Raw genomic sequence first — 22,381 nt, forward strand, 5'->3', positions numbered from 1 at the left:
CTGAAATTCTAGTGATATTTGGGAAGTAGTTGAAGCATGAAGATTCACAGGAAAATGAGTGACAGTCAAAATTGATTAGTGGAAAATCTAGGGGCCTATGTACACAATTATTATTTTTTTAATTGACATAGAATTTGTATATCATGAAATTCACCCCCTTAACATATACAACTTCATGGTTTTTAGTTTATCCACAAAGTTATGTGACCATCACCACTAGGTAATTCCAGAACATTTTCCTCACCCCCGAGAAGTACCCCACAGACATTAGCAGTTACCACCCCCCTACCTCTGTCAACCACTTGTCAATCTCTGTGGATTTGCCTATTAAGGATGATTTAGTTTTTAAATAGATAACTTGGATTGTAGGGGGATATTAATAAAAACAGGGAGTTAAGATAGGATTTAGTACTGTCATAATGGTCCAGGCAAAATATAGATTTATGCCTTCTACTTAACCACTTGCGAACATTCCATTGGAATGAAATATATTGGTAAATATACAGTGAATAATTTTATTTTACTTTATTTTATTTTTTTTTGAGACAGTTTCGCTCTTGTTGCCCAGGCTAGAGTGCAGTGGCGTGATCTCGGCTCACTACAACCTCCACCTCCCAGGTTCGAGCGATTCTCCTGCCTCAGCCTCCCAAGTAGCTGGGATTACAGGCATGTGCCACCATGCCTGGCTAATTTTGTATTTTTAGCAGAGACGGGGTTTCACCATGTCGGCCAGGCTGGTCTCGAACTCCTGACCTCAGGTGATCCACCTGCCTTGGCCTCCCAAAGCACTAGGATTACAGGCGTGAGCCACCACGCCCAGCTGAAGAATTTTTTAACTGCTATTTTTTAATCTTTTTAGTATGGTACTTTGGGAGTGTACTGTTAAATTGATTGGCTCATAATATAATAGATTAATTGTTAAAAATGAATTAAGATTGAGTCAAAAAAGATAATATGAAACATGCAAATATGTTTTTCTGCTGTTAAAACCAAATGCAGCAACTTAGTTCAGCAGTTTAGCATCATTCATGTCATAGATGTTAATTAAAATTGTGTTGGTACTTTGGATTTGATTGATAAATTTGCTTTTTGGGTTTTATAGTTATATTAGGGATCTAAACATGAAGAGTTTATATCTAATTTATGCTTGTGCATATTTAAGTGACACCTTAATAAAAAAATACTTTAAGTCAGTCCACCAGGAAGTAAAAGATTTTTTTTCCTTTAAAAATTAGTATATTACTTAGTTTGACACAAACTGTTTCCAGCATCTATAGATCCTACGGTTTGCAAGCTTAAGGTTAAGGCTATATCTTCTCTCTGTTAGCACTTTTTATTTTAGTCTCAACCGTGGTGTAGAATATATTCTTTCTACTGTACTCCAGCCTCGGCAACAGAGCAAGATCCTGTCTCTGAAAAAGTAAAAAAAGAATGTATTCTTTCATGTCATAAATGCATTGCATGAAGATTCAAAATTTGATGTCATTGTTATAAGAAGTACAACATTTCTGGCTATGTAGTGAACATTAAAGAATTACTAGATGAGGTGAAATCTGAAGTGCTCATTACTTGTTGGAAAGCTCTAGGAAGAAGTCAGAGAATGACTTCAAGATAATTCTTTCCACTGATAATAAAGTAAAGTGCATTATGAATGATGCTTGGGAAGTGGGTGATGATGGGTTTGAGCATATGGTTGAGGTAATAGGGAGAGCTCGTTGAAGGTCAGTGGGACCTAGAAAAGTTCATGAAAGAGTGGTGGTGAAAACAGTGTTGATGCATTAAAACAGGTAGCTGAGATTGTGGTCCTTTACATGAAAAACTAATCAGCACCTTTGCTATTTTGGAGCAGACCTTTAAGATTACCTGTATAATAAATGTGTGCAGACACCATCCAAAAAGGTGTAAAAAATTGCAAAGGAAAAATAAATACTGGCCAACACAGTGTTCTTAAAAGTACCCATGCCTAGTGAGTCCCCTCCCTTGCTTTTCTTTCACATTCTGTTCTATAGCTGTTTCTCCCACCTCTGTTACCAATTTCTTTGGCCAAGATTGATGCTAACAACCTGTCAGATGCCAGATTCTGAACTCCTGCTATTGACTCCTGCTTTCTAGACATTGTCATCATCTTCATCCATGTAGGACATGTGCTGTACAGCAGCAGTCTCCACCACTCATTGGCATATTTTCATTTTGTTTCCTGGTTCATATGACCAGAAGACTGATGTAATCTGTAGTGTTTATTTTAGTTGTAGTTTATTTGAATAATTTTACAAATAACTTTAGTTCTGTATTTACAAACGTAATAGAGATGTTTTTAAATTTGACGTTTAAATTTTAACAAGACGTTATTAAAATTTTACGGGCACTTCATTTTAGAGGGGAAAGTATATGCTGTAGTGGATTATACACTTCGGGAATTTATAAAAATCTACAGATGAATCAGTCCTTCATGAATGTCAAGGGATGTTGTTGAGTGTATTTTTGTCTACTCTTGTGGAATTCTGTAGGGTGGAATCATCTTGTACTTTTGTGGTTTAAATGTTTGGCATTCTTCAACAAAACGTACTTACAATATTTGTCTCTCTCTTATTCTACAGATAAAAAATTTAACTGCATTTTTGGGATATGATAAAATTAAGCTACTTTGCTTATAGATAGTTTATGGATCATGTGGACAGTTAGCATATGTGGGGAAAAAGAGCATGTAGTGGAAGAACATCCCACACTACACTGGACGATCCCCATGATTCTTTGTGGCCCACACATGTGAGTGTTCCTAACAGGCAGCTGTTCTTTCTTCAGATACACTGAAGAGATGGTGCCTTGGCACCCTTGCCTGGAACTCATTAGCAACTGCGAGCAGAAGCTTTCCAGTCACACATCAAGGCGCTTGATCACAATGGAAAAGGTGAAGAAATTTGAGGTAAATTGCTTTAGTATTTTTGGGATAAATTCTGAAAGAATCAAAAGTAGTTGTTTCTAAATAGTTTTCCTGTGATAGAGTTTGGAAATGTTATTCCTTGATATTTTAAAAATTACAGATCAATTTAGGAAGAGGCAGAAGTTGAAGAGATTTGTGGCATCCAGTTGGGATTGAAGGGTAGGAGTTGGATATAGACATAGACATTGAGTAGAGTTCAAATAGACGTTGACCCTCACTTCTCAGGCTTTATTTGATATCCTTGTTGCTAACTCAGTTATAAAACAGCATTATTAAACAACTGTTATCTAATTAGCAATGTCCTAGTTACCATTTTTCTCCAAAAGCAGAACCTACTTGATTGCAGACTGTAATGAAGAGAATATGTTGCTTTATAAATAAAGAGAGAAAGTAAAGGTCCCCAGTTTGTTAGGGCCCAACACATTCTCTCTTTGTCTCTCTCTTACATACAAAATTCTTACTCTCTTACATTCATTACATTCTTATAAAATTCATACTCTCTTACATACAAAATTCATTTAAGCTTAAGAAAGAAAGAAACGTTTGTTATTTCATGCCCAGACGAGAGTTGACATGAATAGTGCCTCATAATGGAGCTTAATTAAATCTACAAAAGCTCTTTGGGCTGTACTTCTGTCGATTGACAACCAAAGCTCTCTTAAATTCACTGGAAACTTGGATGACCCCCATTCTTGCTTTGGACCTTTAAGGTAAGCAGAAGAAAGGTGGTAGTGTCTGAAGATTTTTCCTTAGTGTTTTTTTGTTTTTTTTTTTTTGAGACGGAGTTTCCCTCTTTCACCCAGGCAATCTCGGCTCACTGCAACCTCCACCTTCTGGTTTCAAGTGATTCTCCTGCCTCAGCCTCCTGAGTAGCTGGGATTACAGGCGCCTGCCACTATGCCTGGCTGATTTTTTTTTTTTGTATTTTTAATAGAGACGGGGTTTTACCATGTTGGCCAGGCTGGTCTTGAACTCCTGACCTCTTGATCTGCCTGTCTTGGCCTCCCAAAGTGTTGAGATTACAGGCGTGAGCCACCGCGTCCAGACTGAAGATTTTTCATACCCATCTCTAGCCTGCATTTGATTTGTTTTTATATAGTTCCCATCTTATGAATTATTTCATAGTAATGAAAACTAATATTTGTACAGTGCCTTTTGCATATATTATTGTATATCATTGTTTTCGTCCTTTTTATTTTCATTTGCTGTCTCTAATTTAGACCCTTATTACCATACACCTGGTTTATGTTCACAGTCTCCTAAATGATCTCCTTCATACCGCTAGTTTATATGTTGAATGAATCTTCCTAAAAACACTGCATTCATTATGTCACTACCTTATGCAAAATCTTTTTTTATTACTGAAAATGTTCAGAATTTTCAGTGTGACATAAACTATCTTCTGTAATCAGGCTCCAATATCAGGGCATTTCAGAAAGCTAACCTATACATCTATATAAGTAGTTGATTGGTATCTACTATATGTATATATAGGTATATGTGTACATACATATAAACATATGGATGTATAGGTATATGTGGTGTAATTAAAATGAAAATGTATGGCAGTCATTTTTAAAACAAAAATACTAGAAGTTTATATTCAAATGACATCCTTGGAGTGGAATCTTTGTACTCATTCTATTTCTGTCATAATTTTTCAGCATGTTCTTGAAACTTACCTTTAAGATTTGCCTTTAAAGAAGTATTCTTTTATTAATCAGTTATTTTGTTTTATAGTAACACCTTGCTTTTCTTAAAATGATTTTACTGGACTTTGGTGCTCTTATTTTATACCAGACTAATTATTTAAAGTTGTTTTTGGAAATCAAATTCTATTTCAAGGATGTTGATTTGCCATTAAACCATTAAACATTTAAAACATTGCAGATTCAGAAATTCTATAAATAGTTTCCAAATTGTTTGGCATCATTACAGCCTTCTAGAATGAAAATTTTAAATGACTAACATTTATTTGGGTGTACAGTAGAAGCCCTCTTATTTAACATCCATTTCAAACCCTGTTGATTAACCAATACTGGCCATTCCTTCTCTAAAACACACTGCCTGGGCCAGGCGCGGTGGCTCACGCCTGTAATCCCAGCACTTTGGGAGGCCGAGGTGGGCAGATCACGAGGCCAGGAGTTCGAGACGTGCCTGGCCAACGTAGTGAAACCCCATCTCTACTAAAAATACAAAAATTACCTGGGCATGGTGGCACACACCTGTAGTCCCAGTGACTTGGGGGGCTGAGGCAGGAGAATCACTTGAACCGGGGAGGTGGAGGTTGCAGTGAGCCGAGATTGCATCACTGCACTCCAGCCTGGTGACAGAGTGAGACTCTGTCTCAAAACAAACAACAACAACAAAAATAAAAACCACACTGCCTGATGCAATAATATGTTGTATGTTGAATACTTTGAGCTGGTGAGTCGCTTGATCTCTACTATATTTATATACAGTACTTGTGCTTCTATCAGCTGAATTATCTGTTTAACAAGAGTCTGTTGTGGGGTTCTCAGAGCTGTTTATGCCAGTTATATTTGTTACAGTAATTATGTAATCTACTTAAATACTAGTTAGACCAGTGAAATATTTGTATATGAATACAGTTGTAATTTCAATAAAAACTAAGTTAATGCTTTAGAAAGAACAAAGTGAGTTGCTTAAAAAAAAGACTTGAATTAGAAATGGCTTTGAAAAAAGTAATTGCAATCTAGGTTTTTGCACCCAGATTGCTTTGTAAGCTCTTGCATCATTTTATAGAAGCCAAAACTAGAATTCTTTATAGGTCTTGATTCTGTATGAGTATATACAACTGAATATTGTTTTTTAAGTTAAAATAAGTTTAATATGTTTACAAAGCATTTTAATTTCTTCCTGCTTTTATTTACCTTATCCAGTTAACTAATTGTATTGGTGTGCTTGGGCTGGCATAACCAAATACCACAGACTGGGCGACTTAACAGAAATTTATTTTCTTACAGTTCTGGAGGCTGGAAATTCAAGAGTAAGGTGTCAGCAGACTTGGCTTCTTGCAGGTGTCCACTGTCTTGCTGTCTTCACAAGGCCTTTCCTTTGTGCATCTGCACTTCTGGTGTCTCTTTCTCTTCTTTTTGTTTTGGATTTAGACAGTGTCTCACTCTATCACCCAGGCTAGAATACAGTGGCACTATTACACCTCACTGTAACCTCAAACTCCTGGGCTCAAGCCATCCTCCAGCCTTACCCGACTGTCTTCCTCTTCTTAAAAGAATGACAGTCCTATTGGATTAAGGCCCTGCCTTTAAGATTTCATTTATGCATAATTACCTCCTTAAAGGCCCTGTCTTCAAATACAGTCATATTGAGGGTTAGGGCCTTAACATATGAATTTTAGGATAGAACAGAATTCATTCCATTACACTAACCATCACCAATGTCCATCACATTGAATAAGAGGAGTCTGTTGTATGTTAGAGGATGCTTTTTTGTCTCCTCTCCTAGTCACTTACTTCTCATGTATATGTTTGTCTTTTGGTATTTTAAAGGAAGTAAGGCATTTTGATAATTCAGATGGTAACATTACAGCTCTTAGAAATCATAGCATTTAATAGAATCATTTGAGTTAGTAATATAATAGTAACTAACATTTATGTGCCAGGCACATGAGTAATACATGTGAAAAACAAACATTACCTGTAGATTTTGCAGTTTTAAGTCGTGATATTAGAAAGTAAAGTAAATGGCATTAGTATTCTTTATTGTGTGGCCTACATAAATAGCATTCCAAAGAATTAGGAGGACAAAGCTGTGGAGACTCTTTAATAATTCATGGAGCCATATAATAAATCAGCCATTCTATTTTAATGGAAAAATTTAAAAATTAAGATCCATTGTGGAGCTTTCCACTGAGTTTTATTTGTTTAAGAAAGTCTGGTGTTTTTTCCCAGATTTATAATATTTCCCTAAGCAAATTTATTTGAGACTCAAGGAAAACTGGGCTTTTGAGAATTTTTGTCCTATATTAAAATGATAAATGAGGGTACTCACCTTTGGTATTTTTAAACCTGTAAAGGCAGTGCTCATTTTTGTCAGGTTTACTTTTTATCATTTTACTTTGTTCTTTTCCAATTGATTTAAAAAAGCAACAACAAGGAAAAGCCTCAAGTAATTTTTTGAAATGGTCTTCCCTATGTAAGATCAAATTTAACTAGTGAATTTTTACTAGTATGATATTTACTGTAACCGAAAATACTTTGTCATGTTAAATTAATCATGTTTGGTTTTTGATTAATTACTTCATTTCTACCTTTTGTTTGTGTGGAGAGGAATGTATATAATTGCAGCAAGATCTCAATCCTTTATAATGCAAGTGGTGACATAAAATTGTCAAACAGTCCTCACACACCTCTAACAAATTATTCTTGGGCTTGTTCAGCATTGTTGATTTTGGCAATGGAAGACTGTTAGTTTTAGATTTTTACACTTTTGTATACTGTGTCTCTTCATTTTTGATTTGTCACTTGTTAGGTTTAACTTCAATATAACTTTTGGCCCACTTGGTATGCTGTTATAAAGTATTCTCCCTATCCCTCTTTTAAAAGTGTAAATGTAAGTTACAACAAAAATTGTCTAAGCAATATTGATATTTTATAAAATGTTGAAGTTTTGGATTATTGGTCATAGTTTTCAGACTTGCTTATGGCACATATGTAGTAAAGAAGAAAATTCTTGACAACCGTATTAAAATTTTGAAATTGCCTGTTAAGAAGGGCCAGGTTTTTTCATTATTCCTTGTTGATATATTCTGAAAGCCAAGTGAATGATGAGTAACACTTTTATAATGCATTATTGTTTATAAAACTTCCCTATCCATTTGACTTTATTAATTTCCCCATTTTAGAAATGAGGAAGAGTAGCCTGGGACTATCCCATTTTGCTTAAATAGTAAGTGGAAGAGTTGAGACCAAAACTCCTCTTTGTACTTGAAATTCTGTGTCGTTTTTTTCTACATCTTGCTGCCTCTCTACCGAAGCATATTTCTACCTTTAGAATGTGCCAAGATTAAAAGGTAAATATTCTTTTTATGTTTTATTTTTATTTATTTTTTTGAGATAGAGTCTTACTCTGTTGCCAGGCTGGAGTGCAGTGGCATGATCTTGGCTCACTGCAACCTCCGCCTTCTGGGTTCAAGTGATTCTCCTGCCTCAGCCTCCCGAGTAGCTGGGACTACAGGCGCGCGCCACCATGCCCAGCTAATTTTTGTATTTTTAGTAGAGACGAGGTTTCACCATGTTGGCCAGGATGGTCTCGATGTCCTAACCTCGTGATCCGCCCGCCTCAGCCTCCCGAAGTGCTGGGTTTACAGGCGCAAGCCATCGCGCCCGGCTCTAAAGGTAAATATTCTTGGGTGACATATTACTAGTTTTTTTTAAAGATAGCCTTTCCTTGTCCTGCTGTATAGCTAGTGTTACTTTTGGGGCCATGGTAGAATGTGGTTTTTTGGTTTTTTTTTTTTTTGAGATGGAGTCTCGCTCTGTTGCCCAGGATGGAGTGCAGTGGCGGGATCTCAGCGCACTGCAAGCTCCGCCTCCCGGGTTCACGCCATTCTCCTGCCTCAGCCTCCCAAGTAGCTGGGACTACAGGCTCCTGCCACCCCGTCCGGCTAATTTCGTTTTTGTATTTTTACTAGAGACAGGGTTTCACCACGTTAGCCAGGATGGTCTCGATTTCCTGACCTCGTGATCCGCCAGCCTCGGCCTCCCAAAGTGCTGGGCTTACAGGCGTGAGCCACCGCGCCCGGCGGTTTGTTTTACTAGATCTTGCTGTCCCACTTAACACAACACGTAGTTGATGCCGCTATATGTGGTTGTAGTCACAGTGGTTACTTCTATAAAACATTTTCTTATATGAAATGTATAGGATAAAAGGCTGATCTCCAGAGTTGTCCACAACAGACTGAGGTATAATAGTTACGTTTTCAATGACGGTCACCTGAAGCAATTCTCTCTCAACCTTCTCCATAGAATCTACTTGAACAGATGAAAAGAGTACCCAGGGTAGCCTTTTCAAGATTTCCTTGAAATCTTTTCAAAAAATTCATGCAACTTTTATAGTCTACTCTATAATAGATACATGATTAAAAATAAAAAATTATTTTAAATTACTATTACAGTAAGTGGGCCATCATGTGCCCTATTTATTTTGTGGTTTATTTACCTGACACGCTATCTTATATTCCTAGTGGTTTGAGAAGTTTTGAAGTATGGGTACGTTTAATTCAAGATATTATATGGCTATTAATTTAGACTAAAGTTATAATGTATAAATCAGTTGTCTTTTTTTTATAGCTACATCATATAGTTTAGATTATTTAAAAGAGGAATACTGGAAGGTCACAGTGGCAGTTGATGACAGTTTATGTAATTTTTTATTTTGGATTGAATGAAAGAGTCCAGTAACATGAAGCTGATGAATGCATTAATCATAATGGAGTGTGGCCAAAACTGAGGGTTTTAACTAAAGGACTGAAAGATTTTGAAGCTATGAAGTACAAAAGAACCATTAACTTTATAACAGTATTTTTTTAAACAAAGGAGATAATAGACACTGAGGTCACTACAGAAAATGACTTATAGATGGCTTGAAGTGGAAGAAATTAGTCTTTATGATAGTTTACATATTAGAATGATAGTAGTGTTGCTGATCATAAACTCTGGTGTTTTGCTGGCATAATGCTGATGCCTATTTCCATTAGACATTATCCTTTCTCAGGATTAATGTTGTTAGTTGTGTTTTTCTTTCACAGCTATTTGAATTAAAGTGAGTCTCTTCTGACTGACTTTTCTTTCTGAAATATATTGTGATTTTTGCCTGTCTCTTCCCAAAACTGTGGGTTCCCTTTTGATTAGAGGTATAAAAGATTGGAGATTAGATATGAAGCATTTAAAACAAAGGGTAAGATAGATATAGGTAATAACTTCATTTATGGGTGAGAAAAACAAGGCATGGTGACACTAAAGACGTATTGGACATAAACTCATTCTAGGTCTTCATACAATCCAGTATTTATCACCATCAAAGTTCATGTGTGTATCTGAGAGAGAGAGTCTTTTTAAAAATTATTTTGCATAGCAAGTCAGAAAGAAACCAATTTGCATTATTTATAAATTATGACTTGACTTGAGGTACTTAAAAAAGACTCGGAGAAGCAGACAGCAGCCTGGTGATGCTGCATATCATGCTGCCTGAATTCAGTTTTCAGGTTCATTTGGTCTACTTAGTTCCAAATGAATTTTCTTTTGCTGTTTGTGGTACTTTTTCTTGAGTTTACATCGTGGAGGATCATTTTTCTTTTATACTTAGGCAAATAAAATGATTTTGTCAAACGGGATTTTTTAAGTTAATGCTATCATAATAGTTTTAAACTATTGTTTTTGATAAACCATGAAAAAGCAAAACTCTTCCCCACTAGCTCCAGGAAAGCAGGCATTTAAGATATCTGGATCCTGCATCTTATGGTTCTGTTTAGAAAGACCTATTTTATTTGCAGAAATAAGCAGTTCTCTGAAGCCTGAGAGAACACATGTCTTTATGGTTCCAGCATGTTTTTAAGCTATGCCAGTAAAACAGTTTTTAAAGTACTAGTGTTATAAGAGTCTTAGGCATAGGTCAGTTGAAAATATAAATATAACTCAGAGATTCCAAGGTATGAATAATTTAGAGAAATGGGAAGTTTCTATGTGGAATCAACATAATCCTTTAGAGCTTCTTTTATAATTCTTGCATGAGTGACAGATTTTCCTCATTGTATACTTTTGTATTTTTCTTATTTGTCATATGTTTATTTAACTTAGAGTTATCTTTCTGATGTTATTCAAATTCACATGTAAACTTATGTCCTCTTTCCTCTTTATGATCTTCTAAGAATCTAACTCTGAGATTTTTAATGCGTATTTTTTACATAAGACATAAATGTACACTTTAGTAATTATAAAGTGAACATCCATGTACCTGCCACCAAGGTCAAGGTTATAGAGTAATGCAGCACTCCAGAAGATCCCCCCTTTTGTGGCCATTGTTGATCATAAATACCTCCCCCTGCAGTGTAACCACTATTCTGACTGTTACGGTAATCATTATCTTGCTTTTCTTTTGTAATATTACCACTATTGAATTCATCCCTAAGCAATATAGGTTTGCCTGGTTTTGATCTTTGTATAAATGCATACTCATTTTTATTAATTTTTATTTTAATGGATTATGGAAATTTAAAAAACTCACCTAGGAGAGGAATAGTCTCTACATTAAAGTGAGAGCATATATATGTGCATGCCTGCACATGTTTTGGTCTGCTACTCATTTATTGCTACTCAAGAAGGTGTTAAACAAGATTTTTAGTTTTAATGAAATATTAGATACAGTAACTAACAAGTCATTAAATGTTTAGTGTGTTGACTTTGTATTCTTTTATCATTTGAGATAAAGTTTTGACTTTTATAAAGTACAGATTCTAGTAGATAGCATATAGAAAGTGTTAATACTTCTATGTTGTCATGATAAGGACTAATATCCCCAATGTTTTTTTTATAATTATTAAGAAATTACATGTTGAGTGCCAGATGTCAAAGTTTAATCATTGTCACTCATTTTGAGCACTCTAGATATGAAGATTTTAATACGTATTAAAATACTTTCATAGATTTTAGGTAACTTACTATCATGTAGTGAAATTTTTAAAAAGTATAGATTATATGTAAATACCTAATTCAAGGATGAAGATTTCCAATGGTACCTTGTTCTCATTAAGAATAATGCTGGAGGTTTCTCTTAATAGTATTGGATGCCAGACTTTTGACCTGCTTGTCCTTGGTTTGGAAATGGCCTAGTGCTGTTTATAGTTGTATAACTTTAGCACAAGTGGTTTCTATAGCTACTGTCCAGTACCAGATGTAGAACAGTGGGAAGCTTTGATAAGGAGAGCAGGATTTTTAAACAAAAGCTGGACATGGGTAATTACCCTGAAGCTGAACTGAGCCCCATTATATTCAGCACTGTCATTTACATTTCATTTCACTCTCTGCTGATTAAAAGAAAATAAACCGACCCATTGTTTTTCTCTTCCATCTCTTTGCCTTCTTCCTCACACCTTACTTAAGAATGTATATCATAGCTTTAATTGGTTCCATGAATCTAAAAAGTTTTTCCCCACAAAATTAGATGAACACTTCTAGTTTGGTGGCTTTCACTATGGTGACAGCATCACTGGTTTTCACTTATCATAGAATAAATTTCATAAGCCATTTGTATTCAAGCGTTTGCAATGAAGCTGCTGTTTTGTATAAACTACTGTCACTTTGAGACTATAAATGACTTAAGGTTAATACTAGGGAGGTAGAAGAAATCATTATCTCATTATCAGGAACTGTCAGTGAGTAAAAGGACAGCTTAAACCTGACCTACAATTAAAATAGAAGCCATTTGGTTTTCTGCTGAATGACTATAGAGCTCTGCAACTTCATCCTCTAGAAAGTGGAAATATCTTATTTTTAAAGAATAGTGATTTTATAAATTGATGACCATCGTTAGATATTTTCACTGAAGTTTCAGGAATTCTATTAAATTAACTCTTGGCAATGAAGGGACACCAGGAGAGAATTTTGACTTGATCATTATATTGATAGGGAGCGGTGCAGGAGATGAGACTTTACAGTGAAGCGAGTAGGAGCCAGTTTGTAGTAGAGGATGGGCATGGTGGTTGGGGCAAGGAGGTTGAGGAAATTCATATCTGATAACTGCTGTTTGCTCTGTAAAGAAGGATGCAAGTTTTTTTGTTTTTGTTTTTGCCGAGAGTAAATAAGCAGATACTAAATGTAAGAATTGAGGACAGGTGAACTTTTAGAAAAGGTACTATGAGAAATAGGAAAAAAAGCCATTTGCTTAACAATTTTTACATTCATATACTTTTCCTATTTTTGTATACTTTATTTCTCTTACTTAATTACCTGTTCCTTGAGAGGAAGGCCATAGTTTTCATCACGCAACATGTGTTTATGGGACCATTCGTGTCAGGTGTTGGGGCTGAACAGACTAAGGCTTCTTATCCTTAGGAAACTTGCACATCAGGAGAAATGGCCACTCAAACCATATTCCAACATAGCATCTTGTGTTCTGTAGTGATCTGTGAGAGGTGTTGTGTGAACATAGGAAAGCACCTACCTAAGGAGATGGTGCTTGAGGCAAAAGAGGTGGGGAATTTGGTTGGAAAGCCAAAAATTTAAGCAAGATACAGAAGCATGAGAGGCATTGTGGTGTATGTGGGGAACCCTGGACTTCAGTGTAGCTGGAAATACTGAGCAGTTGGGGAGGAACAGCTGGAGATGACCTGGAAGACTAAAGAGAGGGAAGCCCAGTGTTGAGGGACCTTACCTACTGAATAGTTTCAAGTTTATCCTGTTGGTAAAAGGGCAAGCCCATAGGGATGTTTGGAGAGTGGCAGAAGCTCTGTGTTCTGTGAAGGTCCTCCTAGCTTCACTGTGTTAGTGAATTTGAGCTGTGGAAAGTTAGCTGTGATACCACTGAGGGGGCTCCTGGAATAGTCAGGCAAAGATGGTGAGGCTATAAACCAAGGAATCTAGAATAGAGATTGTAGGGGACTTGTTGGAATTGAGAATTTTGGGGGGAGGTAGATATGGCAGGACTCGGTGACTAATTGGATAATTGGGGTGAGGGAGATGAGCTAAGGGTGATGTTTCAGAAATCTGGCTTGGGACAACTGAGCGGATGATTGTTTTCTTGTATATGTTTTTATTCCCCATCCCTACTCCCAGGACCATGGGGCAGTACTGCTTTCTTAGGCTGCTGTAATAATCTTCTACTGATTTCTCTGCTTCTGCAGTTTCTCCCTCCATTCCATGCCCTGCATGGTGGCCAGAGTATCTTTCAGAATATAAATAGATAAGGAAACTCCTCTGCTTAAATCTCATCAATGGCTTTCTGCGGAATTTAGAATAAAATTCAGAATCCTTTACATAACCTTTATGTCAGCCTGATCTACTTCTGGCCTGTCCAGTCTCATCTTGTGCCACCTTCCCTTTTGCTTACCAGTTCTTATCCACCCTGGCCGTAGTCTTTCAGGTCCCAGAATGGATTTACCTCCTTTTAGTCTCAGAGTCTTCTCACACGCACTGTGTTTCCTCTTCGTAGAATGTTTTCTTCCCCTCTTTTCATATGAGTAAATTTAATTCATCCTTTAGGTCTCAGATAAATGTCACTTCCTGAGAGAAGCCTTTCTTGTCCTTTCCCTTCACCGCTTCTGGATAGGTGTTTCCTTCTATTCTTCCCATATTCTTTTCTTGCCAGTGTTTAATCACAGTTTGTAAGTATATGTCTGGATGTACATTGTTTAATGTCTGTCTCTCCCACCACTGTACAAGCTCTGTGAATTCACAGAACTTGACTCTTTTGCTCACCATGCAATAAATATTTATGGAAAGAATACTGACTTTTAAATGATTACTCTAGGCCGTTCTAGAATAAAAACAATCATATCAGTGGTATTTAAATCATCCATTTGAAGGAAGAGTAGGAACAGATAGTTATGGTAGCCAAAAGTTTTCTGTTTGAAAATACATTGAATTTTAGCATTACCCTGATACTACTCTTCAAAAATCAGTGGGACAAAAACATTTTAATCCTATGATCCCTAGGCCTCATTTCTCATGAGAAGCAAACCAGTAAAGCAGCTGAATTGACATATTGTGGAAAATTATAACACCTTCCCTTTGTTTAAGAAGGAGGTGATAAAAGAGAACAGCAAATTCTGGGAGAAGGCAGTAATTAGGAGGATAGTTTTATCTAAGTGGAATTCTCAATGAAGAATCTTTCATGTGTTGGAAGTCTGAGCAGTTTATGATGGTCAGTTTGAGAAACGTTTTTTTATATATGTCTTCTCACGGTATAATCCAGAGGGTCATGAGTTGCGTTTAAAGCAGCAGTTTCAAATGTGACTACAGAACATACAGCTTGATTTATTTTCTTGAGAATGAATTCCCCATTAGATTAAAATTTATTAGAAGTGGTTGAAATCGTTTTAGCATCTTTTTTGGTTCTTTTTAATGCTGTATTTTTGATATATAGTTGTAAACATAGATTGACTTGAATAAGGTCACGTTTACATACCTTTCTTTCTTGTTCTAGAGAGTAGTTTGGAATTTTAGGTCGGACACTGAGACAGTGTTACACGTTAGAATCGCTGAGGTGAATATGTAGTTGTCTATTTCTCCATCATTATTTAAAAATGAAATGGTGTGAATAAATGCTAACATTCCCTGAGGAAAAGGCCAGCCTGGTCGTGTTGGGACTGTGGGACTCTCGATGTTTACAGCAATCCGGGACTCACAAACAGCTATCAAAACGGTGCTCCTGGCAGATGCATGGTCTGCTGTGCTGTAAGCTATTTCAGTTCACATCAGGAAGTACTCTAAAGAAGGATTGCTATGCTCCAGCCAGCAGAGGGTAGTGTACACATGAAAGTTAACTACCAATTTGTGAGCCTTCCTTTGGTTTCTTTGGCAAGTGTGTTAAAATTCCTCGAGTGGTTTATGTTTAGAATTAGCAGTACTGATAGGACAGGAAATTGGCTGGGTGGGACAGTGGTTAAAGGAGTCCTGCCTAAAACTTTAGATCTGAAATATGTGCTACCATAATGTTGCTGTTCAGTGAGGAATGTCCTCTAAATGTCAAACTCTATTTTGAATGACCCACTAATCCACCATGTGGGAAATTAACTCTTTAGCCATTGTTTTGATGTAATTTCTACTAAAAAAAAAGAGAATCATAATGGGAAAAACATGAGTTTTGAAGTCTGATTTAGGCTACAATTCTGGCAATGCTACTTACCAGCTGTGTGATTTGTGGTAGATTATTTAAACTCTTTAGCCCCCTTGTGTCCCTATCTGTAAAATTTAGATGATACTTTTCTGCAAAAAGATATGGAAAATTAAATAATTATGTAATAACACGTAGTTGGTAGGAAATATATCTTCCTTTCTTGAATCATAACTTGTGTATTTCTTATAATGTTTACAATTGCTGATTGTCTTAAAAGGATAAATGATAGGGCTGAATGCTGTATATCTTCCTTATGTAGCCATTTATGGCTAGCACAAATTTACCTACAGAAACTCTTCTGATCATAAAAAATGATAGTAGTATAGTCAATAGTCTTAATATTTTATTCATATCGTCTTAATTACTATCAATGGTTAAGAAATTTGGAAAGTGTAGTCTTTTTATCACCATAGTCTTCTCTCTTGCCATTTCCTAATTCTTGTGTGTTTTTATTTTTCCATCAAATAGGTTTTGCTTACTAAACATTGGCAGAACTCGGGTTTTATGATACGTAGGTGATATCACAATGAATAGTGGTAGACAGATTTAGAAATGTTAGCGAAACCAAAAGTCAAACACTGGGATGAGCTTGAGTTAATGGGGAGATCAAAGATTGTGTTTGCTGAGGATACTCTTCTCCTTTTAAGTAAGCACTTTGGCCTTTGAGATACTGTGCTGAAAAAAAAAAAAACTTGCAGATATTCCTGGTTGAGATGCGCAGGGAATGTGAATAGAGAAGAGTCATGAAAAGGTGATGAAAAATATGTAGAGTTGAATATCATCATCTCAGATGTAAGCCCTGGCAAACTAAACCAAAGATAGGATGAAAGAGAGGTAGAGAGAAAAGAGAAAACAAAAAATGAGTTTGCCATTTTTTTTTAGCATTAAGGTAATAAAAGTTCTGAATGCTGCATAGAGTATAGTATATTTCATATGGTCTGGGTGTATTTTAAATGTGTATTGTTCATAGATATGTGGTATTTATGTGTATGATTATATGTGATATGTGTTGGACCATAGACATACTGAGTGTTTCGTGAGAAACATTTTATGAACTATGGTCTTTCCACTTAAGTGAAAATAGTAGCCAAAGTCCTTGGAATGTCTTACTCGAAGCAGGACTTGTGCTGCTAGATAATAGACTGGCGCCTGCCAGATCTCTGGCTGTGTAAGGGATTTGGAGCTTTTGGGTTTTCCAGAGTTTCTGTTATAAATGATAGATGTTGTGTTTTGCAATCAGGAGTCATTTAGTCTTCTAGAAAGGGGACATTTTAGCACAGAACCCAAACATACACTTCACACTGATTCTGCTCTACTACCTGGGAAATAAGAAAATAGGATTTTCTCCCCAGGAGTTGCATTTCTAAGGTTAATGATCTTTCCCAACTTCTCCAGTAGCATGTATGTCTTTGCCACCATGTCCCCATAGCACTGAATAGAACACATGGTCGGTTAAGGGCTTATTTTGCCTTTATTCTGAGAGGTCTAAACTATTACAGAAAAGAATGTCTTAAGTAGTGAATGTTTTCTCAATAATCGTTAGCATACATTTTAATCATTACTTTTGGATTTTTCAGGCTTTTGCTGTTCATTCCCAGTCTCTGACTCTAATCTTTATATTCTCTGATTTTATTACCAATAGTTGCCCTATTTCTATCCCTCTGGTCAAAGATAAACTATTTTATTAATCCCTTCCTTTGGTCCATAGAGGAAGCCCATCTTCCATTGTGCTTTGGGCTTTGTCTTCTGCCTCCCTCTTGTGAGCTGCATAACCACAGCTTAGGTCAGCTAGGCACGCTAGTAATTGAGCCTGGGTCAGCTTGCTGGAATCACGTTTCTGTCCTACCTTAGCGTCCTTACTACTGCAGTTCTAGAATATTCCATGAAGTAATCCACAGGCAGTTTGAGGGGGAGGTGATCTTACATGGCCTAGAGGGGCCATGAGGAGAATAGTGGACATGAGGGCAGAGCTAGAATACCTGACTGCATCCTGATTCCCCTTGTACAGAGGAAAGTGAGATGTCATTCTGCAAAGTGATAGGTAATTGAATGTAAGCCCCAGATATCAAGGGAAAGCCTGAGAATTATGGACAATTTGAACTTATTTAGATTTTAGCCAAGCGGTTGGCATATTAAATTTGCATTTTAATAAATTAGGTTTGGTCTCAGTATGGAGAATACACTAGGGAAGGAACAACTGGAGGCAGGGCAGCTGGCCATTTACGGAAAAGAGGCGGGGATGAGGGAGGCCTAGATTAAATGTTGGAGTTATGAGTGGAGAGAAGTGGATTTGAGATGTTTAGGATATACGAGTTAAGATTTTTAGGACTGACCAAATCTGAGAAGAGGGATTTGACGCAGGTTTCTGATTTTGATGACTGGATGGGGAACAATGCCAAGAATTGTGAGGATCAACATAGTAGCTGAAAAGATGACAGCATCTGGACATAGCTTTAAAATAAAAACCGAAGAAAAACATTCTGCCAGAATTAAGCTAACACAGCTCAGGAAGTGATCAAGTTTTCTAGTGATCTTACTGACATAAGGACAGAATTTTGAATACCTGGAGGAGTAGTTGGTGGACTTCAGTCAGACTTTTGATTAAAGTTGAAGTAGTTGATGTTAAATGGTGGAACATTGTTCTGTGTTGCCGTTATCCTGGCACAGTCCTGATATGTGGACCAGACTTGAGTCTACCTGTGGAGTCACCTGTTCTTTCAGGGTTTTGTTATCCTTCAGCTTCTCTGTGGCTCTTATACCTCCTCTTGATATGAAAAGTCTGTGCCATTGAAATATATCCTTAGTTAATAGGCCTTCATTAGTAAGACCTCTCATCCAGTTCTACTTCTTTCTCGGTGGGCTGCTCAGCTGTCATGGCCTTAGTCCATCACCTATATTCTCAGAGCTCCTTCTGCTTCTTGAGTTGGGGAAAAAGAGCTCTTTTGGAGAAAACCTCATTACGTTGTAATTAAGGGTGCAGTCTTTAGAGTCAAACAGATCTGTGTTCAAAGCCTAGCTCTGCCGCTTACCAGGTGTATTATCTTGGACCTGTACTCTTAAATAATTCCTCATCTGTAAAGTGGTACTAATCGTTTACTTATTTCTTAGAGCTGACAAGTTTTGTTAGGTAGTACATATAAAGCATTTAGTATTGTTTTTGGTCCATACAAAATAACCAGCAAATGTTACCTTTCATTTGGTATCTTTAGTTGTATACCTACACATTGACTCTCTAAAATTTATCTTTTTGGGGATTGTATGTAGACTGAAGTTATTAATAGTAACCTTTAACATGTTTTCATGTGTTTGCAGGAATTTGGAACTGTAATATACTTGGGTGCCATAAAATTTCAGTAGCTACCTGTTTCTCTTTGATGAATCAGGAAATCTGGGCATGTTTAATTTTTAATAATCTGGGTTTTTGGTGTCATTTTAAAAATATATGTGGCAAAAATAGTTTCCGAATAAACAAATGTGCCAACATTATTTTGGCTAAACCTGGATTTTTATTAATGCTAGGTATGATGGAAAAATTAAGGTACTCATTTTATACAGGCAAAAATATTTTTGCAAAAATGAAAAAATATTTTGAGGATTGTTATATTCCAGATATATTTTTATATTTTTAGCTACCATTTTGATACTGAAATCTGGATAAAAAATTAGGCTTCATGTTTTCCATTTAAGTCTCCATACCTGTCCTCAAAAATCACATTAATCCAGGTGTAATTGAATATGAATTTATAGAAGCACATGGGAAATGAAATTTTATGTCTAATTAGTATTTTTCACAGTTGGATGAGAAGCCAGTGTTTCAGTGTTTCCTGCCAGGAACCTCAATTTTCTAAGCCAAAATATGTTTGACATTAACCCAGGTTGCTATTACCATTAGATGTCAGTCTGAGCAGTAGTCCTTACTTGTCTGTGAAGTCTACAAGTATGGAAATCTCTTGTTTAGCCTGTATCTTCATCTACTATGTTCACTTAAAGTTTCCACGAATTGTTTATTTCATTAACTGAATATAGAAATACCCCCAGACAATTTTGTGTGTCTGTATGACCTCACACAAATGCATTATTTTGTTGGTTCACACCTTTTTCTTGAGTAGAATCTTCCTTGTTTAGTACTTTTTATCCATAGGCACAGATGACTTCAGTGTGTGCTGAACTGGGAATCAGAAGAAAGTTATAGCCTTGACTCTGTTACTTGGAACCACTCTCTTTGCCCTGAGGCAAAAAAAAAAAAAAAAAAGAAATTTGTCCTCTGTACAGAGGTCTTTTGTGAGGCTTTAATGAGGTAAATGAAAACACTTTGGATATCCAAGCATGATAAGAATGTAAAGTGATGGTATATTTCTAATTCAAGTAGTGAAGGAAGATAAATATGCACTAGAGAGTGAGATTTTGCTTAAGATTTTGCTTAAGGTAAACAACTGCTTTGGTATAAGCTAACTAAAGAAATAATTTTTACATTTTGTATTTTCCAACCAAACAGAATCGGGACCAGTATTCACATCTGCTAAGTGATCATTTTCTGCCATACCAAGGTCATAATTCCTTCCGTGAGAAATATTTTAGTGGGGTAACAAAAAGAATTGCCAAGGAAGAAAAATCCACCCAGGAATGAAAATTAAGATTTTGACAATGAAGAAAGAATAAGAATTTGATTTAAAAAGACATCTGGATGTGAACTTTCATGTATGATCCAGAAAATAGGTACGGTTTTAAAATATTTTATATAGAAAACCTACAAAGTAAATTGAGCAATGCTTTTAAAGTTATCTTTGTTTTATAGACTTTTTTGTTGTATGTATTACAGTCTTTATAATCTTATTTAATGTATACTTGTACTTTCAAGTGCTGATGGAGATAGACTCAAAACAGTTATTTTTTTTACAATTAATCTACAAAGGGAATTAATATTGTTGACTTTTAAAACATCTGCTGGATATATTATATGCAATTAATAGTAGTTAAGAATTTATTCATTTGGTAGATATGTTTATTTGGTTTTTGATTGTTATCGATTTACATTGCCACTAATAAACCATATTGAGAATTTCTAAAATTGTGTCATATCTAGTTGTCTTCAGGGGGGATGTGATGAGGGAAATAAATTTTTATTTAGAAATTCCAGACAAGGAAGTAATAACAATGCTAATAGTGATAATAAGAAAGGCTAAGACCTGACAACCTAGAAAGATTCCAAACTCCTTAAGGCCTGTCTACATTTGAAGCTCTTTTGTACCTTGGATTTGCTCCTGCATTCCTAACCGTTGACTGTTGCTCAAGTTAACTACCCACAATTTTTGGTTTAGAAAGTAACTGATAGTTAAAAGCAGTAACAGCAACACAAATGCTTGATGGTTCCTTAATGGTATTAAGCCTAATCAGTGCCCTTTGAAATAGAAGCTATATTTTTCTTGAAGGAGAAACTTTGCTGAGTCCACATTGTGTCCATCATGAAAATATCTTGCTTGAAAACCACTATACCCATTAATTCAGGATGCTAATAGCTTTCTTGCCTTTGGTGGTCAAATGTACCTCAGCAGGGTGGCAGTAAACGGATCCTCTCTCTCTAACCAGAGCCTGTATTTATTATTATTATTATTATTTTAGTGTTACTGCTGACTTTTATGGACTCAGAGTATTAATGTGCACAGCTTAGGACCTCTAAAAGTCTAGTGCTGCCCAAGCAAAGAGACATCAGGCTATCTGCTTTGGTCTCTTTTTCTTGTCTTGTAGTTCAGGATTTCAGCAGCAGATCTCAAACATTTCACTGATTATTTTGTTTGGGTTTCTGGATGTGATTTGTGGTACACTGGGGGGAAATCTAAAAGTATTCAAGGATGATTTATTTTCAGTTTTTCTGTTATAAACCATCTTATTTAAAATGTTTCGAGGTTATATGGGAGGTGAGTTTGAAACTTTGTCACTGACTCAATTTGGAATATGAGATTTTAGCTTAGCCCCTTTTTTGGGTGGTCACAAAGATTAGTCCAAATAGTTCTGGAAAGTTGGAATATTAATTTTAGTCACATTATCCTTAAAAATTATCCAACACTTAAAAAATATTTGAAATTATTTGTTATTACTACCAACTGAGGTCTTCTAAACTATGATTCCTATTATGAGGCTTATTTTCGTATTAATCAGGAAGTTCAGTTTCCCATTCCTGAAATGTCACTAGGCTCAGAGTATAATTTGTTTAGTTGGTACTCATAAATAAAAAAGAAACCTGATTACTTCCAAACTATTTTGGTTTTAGAGCAAGCCCTCTTATTTTAACGAGAGAGTTTTATTTTTTGGCGTTAGGATCTTATTACTTTCGGCGTAAGTTACAGCAGATCCTTTCCAGGATTGCTCTGGTTTTCTATGTTACCACTGTATTCCTCATGTGCTTACAGCAACAATATCACCTAGCAAATTGCCTGCATTTCAGAAAGTCCTGTAGTTTGGATTTACAGTATAATCTGTGAAGGAATTCTAGGTGGTCTGTGGACTGGCCTATTTTAATGTTTATAATATGACAAAATGTATAATTTTGTTTCTGGCATATATTAAATA

General features: G+C 36.0%; 1 protein-coding gene across 6 annotated transcripts in view; it reads left to right on the forward strand.

The window, feature by feature from the left end:
• The window catches only part of TRMT11 (tRNA methyltransferase 11 homolog), a 91,016-nt gene that overhangs the window by 31,984 nt on the left and 36,651 nt on the right, over positions 1 to 22,381 (forward strand). For 3 of the 6 annotated variants that reach the window (XR_008681071.2, XR_008681070.2, XR_010134363.1), the window contains 2 exons: positions 2,803 to 2,923; positions 20,310 to 20,530. Coding sequence is in view for 3 of the 6 variants with exons in the window: in XM_004044642.4 (XP_004044690.1) it covers positions 2,803 to 2,923; positions 20,310 to 20,441 (253 nt within the window). In the remaining 3 variants the exon portion in view is untranslated. Of the gene's footprint in view, positions 1 to 2,802; positions 2,924 to 20,309; positions 20,883 to 22,381 lie in introns of those variants that run through there. The other 3 variants (XM_004044642.4, XM_063707837.1, XM_063707838.1) reach the window with 1 other exon arrangement.

This window comes from Gorilla gorilla, chromosome 5 (assembly GCF_029281585.2).
Source record: "Gorilla gorilla gorilla isolate KB3781 chromosome 5, NHGRI_mGorGor1-v2.1_pri, whole genome shotgun sequence".
NCBI lineage: Eukaryota > Metazoa > Chordata > Mammalia > Primates > Hominidae > Gorilla > Gorilla gorilla.